Source organism: Gracilinanus agilis, chromosome 4 (genome assembly GCF_016433145.1).
Source record: "Gracilinanus agilis isolate LMUSP501 chromosome 4, AgileGrace, whole genome shotgun sequence".
NCBI classification, from domain to species: domain Eukaryota; kingdom Metazoa; phylum Chordata; class Mammalia; order Didelphimorphia; family Didelphidae; genus Gracilinanus; species Gracilinanus agilis.
Window position 1 is genome coordinate 262,107,448 of NC_058133.1, and position 13,202 is coordinate 262,120,649.

Consider the following 13,202-nt stretch of genomic DNA (forward strand, 5'->3'; position numbering starts at 1 on the left):
TTTACTTTAAATTTTTTCAGTTGTTGGGCCAATACTCATTGGAGAAAATGGGTCAGTAATATGAAATTACCAAAAAAGTTTGTAAACTGATTTTGCATGAGTGAATGAAATCTCTGTGATTTTCACGAAGGTTTGCGGAGGGTGAATTTTGAACAAACCAGTGTACATTTTTTCTCAAGTGCTAAAGATTAAACCAAGCTACCTAACAGCAAAAATAAAATAAAGCAAAACTAAATCTGGGGGGGTTGAGGAGCCATTTCTTAGGTTGACCCAGTAAAGCTGATTTTGATAAAATTACAGTTTTATAACAAAAGGAATTCTATCTCCGGTCCTGTCAGACCAAAGACTGCAATGTGATAGCCTCCAAGCTGATGTTCCTGCTGGATGACCTGCTATGGGTACTGACTGACTCACAGCTCAAAGCTATGATGAAGTATGCAGAATCGTTGAGTGAAGCCATGGAGAAGTCAGCCCTACAGAGAAAGAGCTTGGCACCTGGGCCCATACAAGTGAGTTGGCATGATGGACTTCCATAGTCAAAATAGGAGTAGGATCCAAAATCCAAGGAGTGGGAATCATATAAGAAGGGAATAGTGGAAGATTCTTTTGGTAGAATGATATTCTTTCATGTGATTTATTAATAAATCTGCCATCTATGTCTTCTAATTCACGGGTTTTTCTGGAGTCTACTTAATAGTAACACTTAAATGACAATGGACAAGAGCCTGGAAAAATGTGTTAGTGATTTCTTTGACAGTCTGACTAGACTAGTTCCAACCTTGTGGAGTTGAAATTAAAGTGAGTGCAACCAGTCCCAAGGGAGCAACCTGATTTATGAGTACAAGAGAAAAGGGGTGTCTTGCCCTGGGGCAGTGTTGTACATGATGTATGTTGGCTTTCCCAAGAATTATTATATGTTTTGTCTACTTTAAGAAATCCTATATTTAGAATCTCAGTGGTTGGAGCTTTTATTTCTCTTTATAACAGAGTACTTCACCTGCTGCTCACAGTGCCCCTCATTCTTGGAGCCAGACATTTGGTAGCAGTCACAGCAACAGCCGTATCAGCCAGTACTTTGAGAAGTTTGATGTGAAGGAATCATCTTATCATTTGTTTATTTCTCGATTGGATCTACACATTTGTGATGACAGTCAATCCCGGGGACCAGGTGAGATCAGACAGGAGGCATGAAACTCCAAATTACATTGATACCTTTAGATCAGAGGAAATCAAGACAGAGCCTGGGAATAACTTCTGGGGCCACAGAGGAGTGTTCTAATAAGACTTCTTGTGTTTAAGTTTTAAGTTTAAGTCTGGTGATGGAATGTAGATCTAGCTAAGTTGATTTTGTTTGCACATGGCATATAAGAATAATCACACTTTGATTGCTATATACTATTAACTTTGTGCTGTCTCTTGGAAATATCTACCATCTGGTTATCCAACACTTTTCCTTTCCTCTTATCTCCAACCATGAAGTAGGATTTGAGGAGAGGAGTGGGCCAGACTTTGAAGAAAGAAGGGGAGGATCAGCTCCCTCAAAAAAAAAAAAAAAAAAAGCTCCTCTCATTTTCCTTTTCAATGCTCTTACAGCTCACCCACCCCACATCCCAGCCCTTCAAGCTCAATACCCCATGCTATTCTGTTCATGCAAAGATTTCTACTCTAGCACCCTCCTTGCCTTCCTACAGTATTCCATGCTTCAGAATTCTCATTGCCACCGTATTATCATGCAAAATATACTTCCAGTAGATTTTGAGTGATAATATATGTATAACTCAGTGGAATTGTTTGTCAAGGGAGGGAGACAACATGAATCATGTAACCGTGGAAAATTTTTTAAAATAAATTTTAAAATTTAAAATTTAAAATAATAATTTTTAAAAAGCCATACTTCTATTTTGGTCATTGTAAGAACACACGCCTACATAACCAAAACCCCCAAATAAAACCATAAATTACCGATGTGAAAGATGACTCCAGCAGTTCAGAAGTCTTTCAGGATTGTCCCAGATCATTGCAAGAAGCAAACATTTTTTTTAAACCCTTAACTTCTGTGTATTGGCTTATAGGTGGAAGGGTGGTAAGGGTGGGAAATGGGGTCAAGTGACCTGCCCAGGGTCACACAGCTGAGAAGTGTCTGAGGCCAGATTTGAACCTAGGCCCTCCAGTCTCTAGGCCTGACTCTCAATCCACTGAGCTACCCAGCTGCCCCTGAAGCAAACATTTTTTAAGAGTTTACTGTGTATAGAACATTATCTTAGATCCTAAGGGATTTTTTTTAAAAATCTGGGCCTAATTTTATTGGTATAGGTATACATTTCCTTTTGAGGAAAGCCCCTTTATCAATGGAAAAATCTGCCACTTCTATTCTTAAAGAGCTGCTGGGGGCATTTAGATGTGAGATGACTTGCCTGAGGGTCATGAATCCATTGTGTATCGGGGCAGAACTTGAACTTGGGCCTTCCTGACTGAGGGCCATACCTTGTAGCCTAGGGAACATGCAGTGTTGAAATAAGACATGTTCCCTGTCCTTAAGGCTCTCCGAGTCTATTAGATACCAGAAAACTTTGCTGTGACACACAGTAGTACATAATAAATGTTTTAGAGAATTAAAAAACTAAGCTATTCTTTTCCTTTTCCATTGGTGCTAAATGGAAAGAAACAGTTTGATTAATAGTCATTAAGCATCATAAGTTATGGATTTGTAATTCAGTTTCAAATAATCTTGGTGCAAAATAGCTTTCTTGATACTGTTATATTCTTTAGTTTTTGCTTCATTTTGTTTCATTATTACATTTTTTAATACTTCAAATAAATAGTTCTATGACCCCCATTGATTTGAGGGGTTCTCTATTATAAAGATTGGGGCCCATCTATGATTGCCCATTGTGAAGCATTTTTTCTATAAGCTCATCACAGGTAGACTCTCCCAGTGTGCAGGGCTTCCCAGGATTTCTCACCTCTTGTCCTACCTCTTGTTGTCTCTTATCATTACCACTTGAACTTATCTCCTTTTACTCTCCTTACATTCTTTTACAACATCTTTTATTTTTTCTCTGCAAAAATCCTTGTTGGTAATGTGTTGTAGTCTGCTTACATCTCCCATGTGTCTCTACTTTGCCTTTTATGTAACACCCATTGTTTCTCAAGATATAGGAAAAGTACTCTTGTTTTTATGTCAAGCTGCTGGTTGGGTTTGCTTTGTTCACTCATCTAGCTATGTACTGAGCATTCAAGAAAAGCCCAATAATTTAGGGCTATAAAACTGTACATATCCTTTGATCCAGTAATGCCACTACTGGGTCTATCCCAAAGAGATAATGAAAAAATGGGAAGGATCTACTTGTACAAAAATATTTATAGCTGCTCTTTTTTTATGGCAAAGAATTGGAAATTGAGGGGATGTCCATCAATTGGGGAATGACTGAACAAATTGTACCTATTGATAATGGAATACTATTGTGTTATAAGAAATGATAAGCAAGGGGGACAGCTGGGTAGCTCAGTGGATTGAGAGTCAGGCCTAGAGATGGGAGGTCCTCGGTTCAAACCTGACCTCAGACACTTCTCAGCTGTGTGACCCTGGGCAAGTCACTTGACCCCCATTGCCCACCCTTACCACTCTTCCACCAAAGAACCAATACACAGAAGTTAAGGCTTTAATGAAAAAAAATAAAAATAAAAAAAAAGAAATGATAAGCAAGGTGATTTTAGAAAAAGCTGGACAGATCTGCAGGAACTGATACAGAGCAAAATAAGCAGAATTGGGAGAACATTGTACACAATCACAGCAATATTAGGTGATGATTACCTGGGAAAACTTGGCTATTGACAGCAATGGACTGATCTGGGATAATCCGGAAAGACTTATGATGGGGAATGATATCCATCTCCAGAAAGAACTGTTGGAGTCATCTTTCACATCAGTATATTTTTTATTTTATTTTGGGGTTTTGTTATGTATGAGTGTGCTCTTACAGAATGACCAGTATGGAAGTATATTTTGCATGACAAGAGAAAAATGAAGGGGGAAAAAAGGAAAGTCCCAAACCTTTCAGGCTTCCTTTTTCTTGAAGGGAGACTGAAATCAGTGAATCAAAATTCATTGTATCTCTTGTCTTTACTATCCTAAAGAAACATTTCTATAATTTGATTGAATTCAAATGACTAAAATGGAACTGATGAAGAGTTTTTAAAATCATCTCACTTCTTTGCAAAGTGTTTGGCTTCTTGATTTAAAAAGGAAATAAGACTGAAGGATTTTGTTATATCTAGGGTTCAGCAAAAACTTGAATTCAGTTTTTCAGAAGGATTTTTCATAACTGGGTTTTTTTCATGATTTACTTTCTTTACTTAGCTTCTTGCTCAGAAAGTATTCATGGTTGATAATTGAAGATAACTACAAAAGACTTTCACAGAAATGCTGAACTACTTACACATATTACCTATTATTATTTAGAAGTTTTCAATATGCTTTAAGACTTTTTTCCTACTTACACTTCAGAGTCTTTATTTTAGCATATTATTTATCATTTTTTTGATTTCTCCATTTGACAGGGATGTGTAGGACCGTTTCTCAGAAATGGCAAGGATATTTTGTAATCTGCCCTATGATTTGAATACCATTCCATTTGCATACCATTCTTATAGGTCATCTGTATAGGTTATCAAGAATAGGCTAGTCTCCTAGGTTGGTATCTTCTTGCTTCAAGGGGAATAAAGAGTAACCATTCTAAAGCATGCCAGTTTCCTAGGTTGGCCTCTTCCTTCTTTCAAAGGATCCTTTCCTGCCTGTAGGAGACAGAGTCACCATTCCATCTTGCTTCTTCCACCTCTCTTTTGGACTGGCCTGCCTGTTAGAAAAGGAAAGAAATGCCTCTGACTGATTTGCTTAATAATAAATAACATTATTTATTATTATAATAAATAAAAAAATAATAAATAAAAAATAACCCTGAGAGTATTTCATTCTGATGCCAAACTCCTAGTAATGGTGATACCCAACTGAACTCATTTGTCTAAATGATTAACAAATTCCTATCCAGTCATAACCTCCCTATCTCACTGATTGTGAATCCCTACCATCTGTTATTATTCACACTCCATTTTCCACCTCCCACTACCTGCTACCTTATTCCCAGCCCCTCCAATCTCAGTCTCCCACATCCCCCAAGTTGCATTCAAAAGCTACTCACCCTTTTGTGCTCTATGGGATGCAGCTAGATGATACTGTGCTTGGAATTGAGAAGACTTCTGTTCAATTCTGGCCTCAGACAATTCCTAGCTATGTGATCCCAGGCAAGGCTTTCAATCTCTATTTGCCTCAGTTTCCTCAACTGTTAAATGACTTAAGGAAGTTAAATAAGTTGAGGAAAGAGCATTCCAGTCATGGTGGACAGTCAGAGAAAATGCCAGGCTCCAAGAGAAAAGAAGAAATTAAGGAGGAGAGAATGATCAATAGTATCTAAGCCAGAAGAGAGGTCAAGGAGAATATGAAGGTTGAAGAAAGGCCATTGGATCTGGCTACAAAGAAATGATTGGTAACTTTGGAGAAAGCAGTTTTGGTAGGATGATAAAGTTGGAATCCAAATTGTAAGCAACTAGTTTTTTAGTTAATTTTCTAGGATTCTCTAAGTGTGTGTGTGTGTGTGTATATATATATATATAATCTGCAAAGAGTTTGGTTTCCTTATTGCCTACTTTAATTCCTTCAATTTCTTTTTCTTATTTGATCTAAATTGTAAGCCGTGTTATGTGGGTAATTTGAGGAAAGGTGTTTGGGATAAGGGAAATTGAAAGGAGGATGTTGGAGACTTGCTAAGTGGGTAATCTCAGTTTCAGGTAGGCTGGGATTAAAGGAGATTCAGGGTATAATAGGACTGAAGTCAGGAGTATAACACAGAAGGGAAACAGAGATCTTTTAGGGAGAAGAGAAGTTAAACTAAACAGACAAGCTCAGCAGGCTTACAGACTGGGACTTAGACTCAAACACAAGCTGAGGGAAATAGACTAGACTGAAATTAACAAACAGGCTTTAGTTAATTTCACAGGAAGGGACTTGTTTTGAAGTAACACCTTCCTTCAAGATGGATGCCACAGCTTCCTCTAACCCAGAGTATGTTGTCTCTTTCCCTCTTCTTCCCTCTTGATAACTAACAGACAAATTATACTAATTAGGGTTGTTGAAACACAAAAAGGGTTTATTTTGTTTGAAGGATGGTTTGTTAGGAAGGTGGATCAAAGGAAAGCCCTATCAGTTGTCTCAGGAACCTCAGGTGGGGGAAGGGAAGTAAAGATGGAGTCTGAATAAGGACCTGCCTTAAACTCAGTTTTTACAAAATGCTATGGCTATCTAAAGGGAATAAATGATGATTTGACTAACTATAACTAATGCTGTCAATTAGATAACTCTTCACAGATTTAACTCCTCTCTAATTACTCTCCTTATTAACTTCACAAATATATAGGTAAAGGAGGGAAAAGGCAGGGATGGTAATGGGAAAGGAAGATATAAAGGATTTATCTAAATAATAATTTCTTAATGAAATATGTCAAAGCTAGGCTCAATTTCAATATTAAAGTTAGGTCAGAGACAGCTCAGCTGATTCACAACCTCCCTCCACGGAAGATCCAGTCAACTGCCTCTTTCCCTCAAGATTCCAAAACCTAACAGCTTTTTGGAACTCAGCCAAAGCTAGAAAAAACTATATGACCCCAATTCTGTATACTACAAATGCCCCTTTTCTTTTCAAAATGTGCAACTAGCACCATTTTAATAGTTACTAAAGTCTAAGGGATTACTACTCTTATACTAAGCTAAATTCTTACTAAGCTCTTATCCCTAACTAAGTTTGCAAAATAATAAAAGGTTGCTATCTCCTAAACTATGCTACAACTAAATAAGCTAAAACTAAGACGGGATAAGGTAAAAGTATAGGAGAGGAATGGGGATTTCAGTTTTTCAAAAAATTTTGAACAGAAAGGAAGACAAATTACATTTTAAACATTCACACATTTTTAAGGCTAATTTTTGCTAACTAGAACAAAGAAATGAATCCTATCTATTCATATACCTAATTTTATGAACTACTCGGATAATATTAACTAAGAAAAGTTTTGCAAATTTTTTCCAAATATGCTTCTAAATTGTAGTTCTCTTGCTAAAGTTAGTGTATGAATAGGTTAGTACACTTATGCCTATGTTAGAAATGTTAGTAATAATAAGTAAGCCTATATCTTTTGTAAGTCTATTGGTTAAACCATAGACCTTTGTTATGTACAATATTCACAAAGAAAATTTTAGAAAGATCTGTCCCTGTACTAACTTACTATACTAACTAAACTGTCCCTGTGTAAAACTTATTGCTAATGGTTAGTAACCAAAATTACATATGTACATGACATGTCAGGTGATTTGAGTAGAACGGTGTCTGTACCATAGTTAAGAGACTTTCTTTTACTAAGGCAGATATACCCTTCTCTCTTAAGTGAAAGTTTATGTTTCACATGTAAATGTGAAGTCAGGAAAATGTTTTATGTGTTGTCTATTGACTTATCTGTGTAATGACGTGTTACATACTTACTCCACTGGAATTCTTTTGCAATTAGCATGTACTGCTTGGATGGAATCTAGTGTTGTGTGCAGTGAGAATTCTGTTGGGTGTAAGTTATCTCTTTCCAAATACATGTGTCCCACGCTGATTCGATGTTCCTCTTCACAGTGTGGATGTCCTCTTTACTATAGATGTATTTGGTCACGGATGTCTTTGTAGTTCTCAGGTTTGCTGTCCTCGTGAAGATCTGCGTAGTCAGCAACAAGTGAGATGTTCGATGTACCCGCGCTTGTCAACTTCTGATTTATGTTGCTTTGATGCACCAGCGCTTGTCACCTTCTGACTTGTGTCAGGAACAAATTTTTAAATGTCTATCATATATGATTTTTTTCTTCTTCTTTTCTTTTATGATTTTAATAAAAATGATTATTATAGGTAACCAAAAAATAAAAGTTCGTGATTAAGTCTTTGTGCTTTCATTCATTCATCGTCATCAGTTTCTAAATCTGGTATTGATTGCAAATCAAATGTTGTGTCTTCTTCTTTCATTGATTCTTTTCCATTGTCATAATTATTTACAGATGATTCTTCTAAGTGATTGAGATTGGGATAATCATTTGGGTGTAAAATCTGATTGTTTACTGGTTCTTGGTCTACTTCTGCTTCTGATTCATGCTGATTGTTGTTCTGTTTGTTGCTCTGTTTCTATGGTCTTATGAATAGATTTTGGATTTACTGAGGACTTGCTTGATTGTTCAGTTGGTGCTAATTGATCTTTGTTTTGCATAGTTTCTGGGTCTTGTGGTTGTTGTTGTAGGGACATGTCTTTAGCTGGCTTGACATGGGTGACATGGAACCACGGATCTTTTCCTTCAATTTTGATTGCACTTGGAGTTGTTAATATTATTTGGAAAGGTCCAAGCCATTTGGGTTCTAACACAGTCTTCCTAGCGAAGTTTCTGGTGTAAACATAATCTCCGGGTTGGAAGTTGTGTAGATCAAAATCAAAAGGTACTCTTTGATGTATCAAGCCTAATTTGTGAAGTTGATTTAATCGTTGCTTGAGCAATTTGATATATTCATATAGCTTGCATTCCATACCTAGGTGTGATAATTTGTGAATGCTTTGAGGTGCTTTGCCATGGAATGGTGGATGTCCATACAGCATTTCAAATGGTGAAATATGTGTGATGCTGTTGGGTTGGCTTCTTAGGTGGAATAGTGCTAATGGCAATGCATCAGGCCATTTCATATGAGATTCTGCACATAATTTTGCTATAAGATTTTTTAGACTTTTATTCACTCGTTCAATCTGTCCACTGGACTGGGGTCTAAATATTGAGTGAAGATGTCTTTTAATTCCTAATATTTCATAAACTGTAGCTAGAATCTTATTTGCGAAATGGAACCCAGAATCTGATGCAATATGTAATGGTATAGAGAATCTAGGTATTAATTCTCTTAGTAAGATTTTCACAACAAAAGCTGAGGTGTTACGCTTTGCTGGAAAAGCTTCTGGCCATTTAGTTAATCTATCCACTATTACTAAAGCATATCTATAACCATTACTCCTTGGCATTGTGATGTAATCAATTTGTAAGCATTCAAATTGACCCCAATTCTGTATACTACAGCCGTCAAGAGAGTAAGAAAAGAGAAAATGGAAGCTTCTATTGTAGATGGCCTTTTTGAAGAATTTAGCTACAAAGGACAGACTCAGATACAGGATAATAGATTGTGGAGATGGAAGGATCAAGTGACATTTTTTTCAGAATATAAGAGTCATGACTCCAAGCTTGTTAGTTGAGACCAGTGTACACTGGAGTCTCAGGAACACTTGTTTTATGGAGTAGTATGTTCTTCTAAGATCAGCCCCAGTATTCAAGTTTCTAGTAGAAGGAGAAATGTAGCAAATGGAGCCTCTTCCAAGTTTCTTCCTCATCTCTTCCTGTTTTAATCCATCCTCCCTTCAGTTGTCAAAATGATTTTTTTTAAACCCTTACCTTCCATCATAGAATCAATACTGTGTATTGGTTCTAAGGCAGAAGAGTAGTAAGGGCTGGGCAATGGGGGTTAAGTGACTTGCCCAGCGTCACACAGCTAGGAAGTATCTGAGGCCAGATTTGAACCTATAACTTACTATCTCTAGGCCTGGCTCTCAATCCCAGCTGCCCCTGCCAAAATGATTTTTCTAATTTGTAGACCAGATGACACGCTATTTAATACATTCTAATGGCTTCTTGTTATCTCTAGGACCAATATAAGCTCCTTTGGCATTCAGAGCTCTTTACAACTTGACCCCCAACCCATCTTTCCATCCTTATTATATATTATTCTCTTTTACACACACTTTATTCCAATTAAATTATTCTTTTTACTATTCTTTATCTACTGCCCTCTCTTTGTAATCTCCATACCTTTGCACTGGCTATCCCTTGTGTTTGCAATGTCCTATCTCCTCATCTGTGCCCTCACTTTTGTTTTGGTTAGTCCAATGCCTTACCCAAAGTACATATTTAACACTGCTTAAGTGATTGTTCTGAGGCAGCTAGATGGAGCAGTGGATAGAGTGGATGGCTTGGAGACAGAAAGACTTGAGTTTAAATCTGGCTTCAGACATGAGCTTGTGTGACCCTGGATAAATCACTTAACCCTGATTGCCTCAGTTTCCTCATCTGTAAAATGAGCTGGAGAAGGAAATGACAAACCATTCCAATATCTTTGCCAAGAAAATACCAAATAGGGTTATAGAGAGTTGGACACAATTAAAATGACCAAACAACAATAATCGATTGATTAATGCAGAACTGGAATCCGAGAAAAAGAACATTCTTTCTTTTCCCCCTCTTTCCTAGAGCCATACTTCCCTTGACCTAAAATTCTTGGTTTGATTCTGTTATTTATATGAGCTCCTTATCACACAATTATAGAATTTCAGAGTTGAAAGGAGGCTTATTAGTCACCTAGTCTAATCCATACCTGAAAAAGGATATCTTCGTAATTTATTCCAACATAGTCCTCAGGTCTTTGATTAAAGGGCTGGTAAAGAGGAGAAATCCCTTATTCCTGTGCCAACTAGTTCCATATTTTGGAGAGCTTTAGTTATCTCTTTTCAATATCTCAACAACCTTTCCTCCTATTTCTGCTCTTTGAGGTCAAATAGGACAAATTTAATTAGTCTTTCATGTGCCACACCTTTAAATACTTGAAGGGAGATGTCTTGTTCCCCTGAGCCTTCTCTTTCTTAGACTTAACTTTAACATTTGCCCTTTCATAACAGCCCTTATTTATATGGCATGAACTTGAGGACCTTCACCATTCTGGGTGCCCTCTGAATGTTTTCTACTTTATCAGTGCCCTTCCTAACATGTGATGCCCAGAATGGAATTTGATACTCTTGATGTAATATTTTGAATCAAATACCAAAAAAGAGCATTTCCATGATACACAGCATAACACCCAGAGAGGACTACATACTTGCTTTTTTTTTAAAAAGTATATATTAAATCCTATATATTATTTTTATAATTGTTCTCTGCCTGCTTCCTTCTGAATCTCTGTTTTCTTCTGTGGTTTAACAAAAAATGATTAAATGTTACCCTTTTTTTTTGGCATCACTTTTTTGGAATCCTTTCCTTCCTAATCTCCATTTGAAAACTGAGAGAGAGAAGGGGGAGAGGGGAAAGCAAATAATCAGAGTTGAGCAAATAATCTGCTTTTTGGACAAGTCCAAAAGTGTAAATCTCTGATAGGAAGCGAGTGACATATTTCGTTGTCCTCTGAAGACATAATTGTCATTGCATCAATCAGAGTTCTTAAGTCTTTCTAAGAAACAAAATTGTGTTTCTTTACCATTTTTGCTGTCTTGATGTAAATTGCTCAACTTGTTCTGTTTACTCTTCATCAATTCATATTACCCAGGTTTTCTTAAATCATCTCTTTCATCATTCTTATGACATGGTGATGTTCCTTTACACTCTTGTACTGTAGTTTGTTTTACCATTCCACAGTTTCTTGATATCGCCTTTAATTATAATTCTTCTCTTTTCTTTTCAACCTTTGATTCTTCTTGAATCAGTAAGTTTTTTGCTTGTGGTCATTCCTCCCATTTTTATCAGCTTTCCTCCTATTACCTTACTTATCCCTGCTTTTTTCTTTCCCTGTGGAGTTTGATATATTTTTACACCATACTTGTGTGTGTTCATCCTTTGTTTCAGATAGGATTGAGAGACATCTGATGCCTGATCTTCTTCCTCCTTATTCCATATGTTATATTCTTCTTTGTGTACCCTAATTATTATAGATAGAAAGTTCTAACCCTTTTTACTTTCTATATTAGTATATTCCTTTTATATATTTTTCTCCCCTCCCCCTTAAAACCCTAGTACAGTCTAACCCAGGTTCCTGTATTTTAATGACATTAAGAATCTGAAGGGATACTTTGACTTTTCTTCACATATTAGAATATTAGCACTACATTATCATGAATCATCTTCCCATTCATTCTAATAAATGAACTTTTTACATTTCTCTGGGCTCTTACATTTCTATTTAAAAGTTTCTATTCAGCTCTGGGTTTTCAGCAGAAATACTTCAAAGGTCCCTATTCCATTAAAGATCCATCTACATCTATCTCCGCATACCCATAGAACTATATACAGTTTTGCAAAGTAAGTTATTGTTGGTGGAAAGCCTGTATCTTTTCTTTTGACTTTTGGAATATTATATACCAAGATTTCCTTTCATTTATAATAGGGGCTTCCAAGTCTTTATGTGAATCTGACTGTTCTTTGGTACTCAAACTGTTTTTCTTTCTGGGTGCTTATGTTGTGGGAGAAATACACCCAAAGTTTGTAGTAGGGTCTTACCCCAAGAATGGGAGGCTCAAATTCCTTCCAATCTAGAAGAAAAGAATTTTATTTGAAGACAAAGAAGTTTAAGGTGGTGAAATAGCCTTATAACAGGTGGAATTGCCTGGGGACTAACCACATAGTCTTGGGACTGATGATTTAGCCTGGGACCTAAAAGATTATCCTAATAGATGATGGAGTAGCCCTGGAACTGATGGTATAGCAGCTCCCCAAGTGTAGAATAGCAGCTACAAGTGTGGAGTAGCAGCTTGTGGATCAGGACTTGCATATTTATTAGTGTCTGGGGGTCATTCATCTCTCATTCCAGAGAAATCTTCACCTTTTCCCAAAAACCCTGAAAAATGGGCATGGCCAAATTCAGGTGGAGATGTGGTTTTGTGTTTGATATGTCATAGGTGAACTCAGGGGCACTAGAAAGGGAATAAGGAGCATGCACAGATTGGGAGAATTCTTCTGGAGGGCCAGAGCCCTTAATATTCATGTTCCATGTTTTCTCATGGTCCCACTTGACTTCATTTGTCAATGTGGGAGATATCTTGTTACCCTTCTGGAATGTTTTCTTCAATTTCCTTCCTTCCTTCTTTCTTTCCTTCCTTCCTTTTTCCCTCTATCCCTCCCTCCTTCCCCTATATCTATGATACCAGAATTTTGTGACAAGGGGCTATGACCAGCAATGTTACATTTGGGGGAAATGATTGGGAGAGACAGAGGCAGAGACAGAGAGAAAGAGAGAATTGATTAACCAGAGTCAAATTATCTGTTGGGAGAACCTGAG

The 13,202-nt window shown here is 36.9% G+C and overlaps 1 protein-coding gene across 1 annotated transcript in view; it reads left to right on the forward strand.

Annotated features, from left to right (window-relative positions):
• The window catches only part of UHRF1BP1 (UHRF1 binding protein 1), a 93,972-nt gene that overhangs the window by 53,549 nt on the left and 27,221 nt on the right, over positions 1 to 13,202 (forward strand). The window contains exons 7-8 of the mRNA XM_044675282.1: positions 339 to 509; positions 988 to 1,168. Of these exons, the coding sequence (XP_044531217.1) occupies positions 339 to 509; positions 988 to 1,168 (352 nt within the window). The remainder of the gene's footprint in view (positions 1 to 338; positions 510 to 987; positions 1,169 to 13,202) is intronic.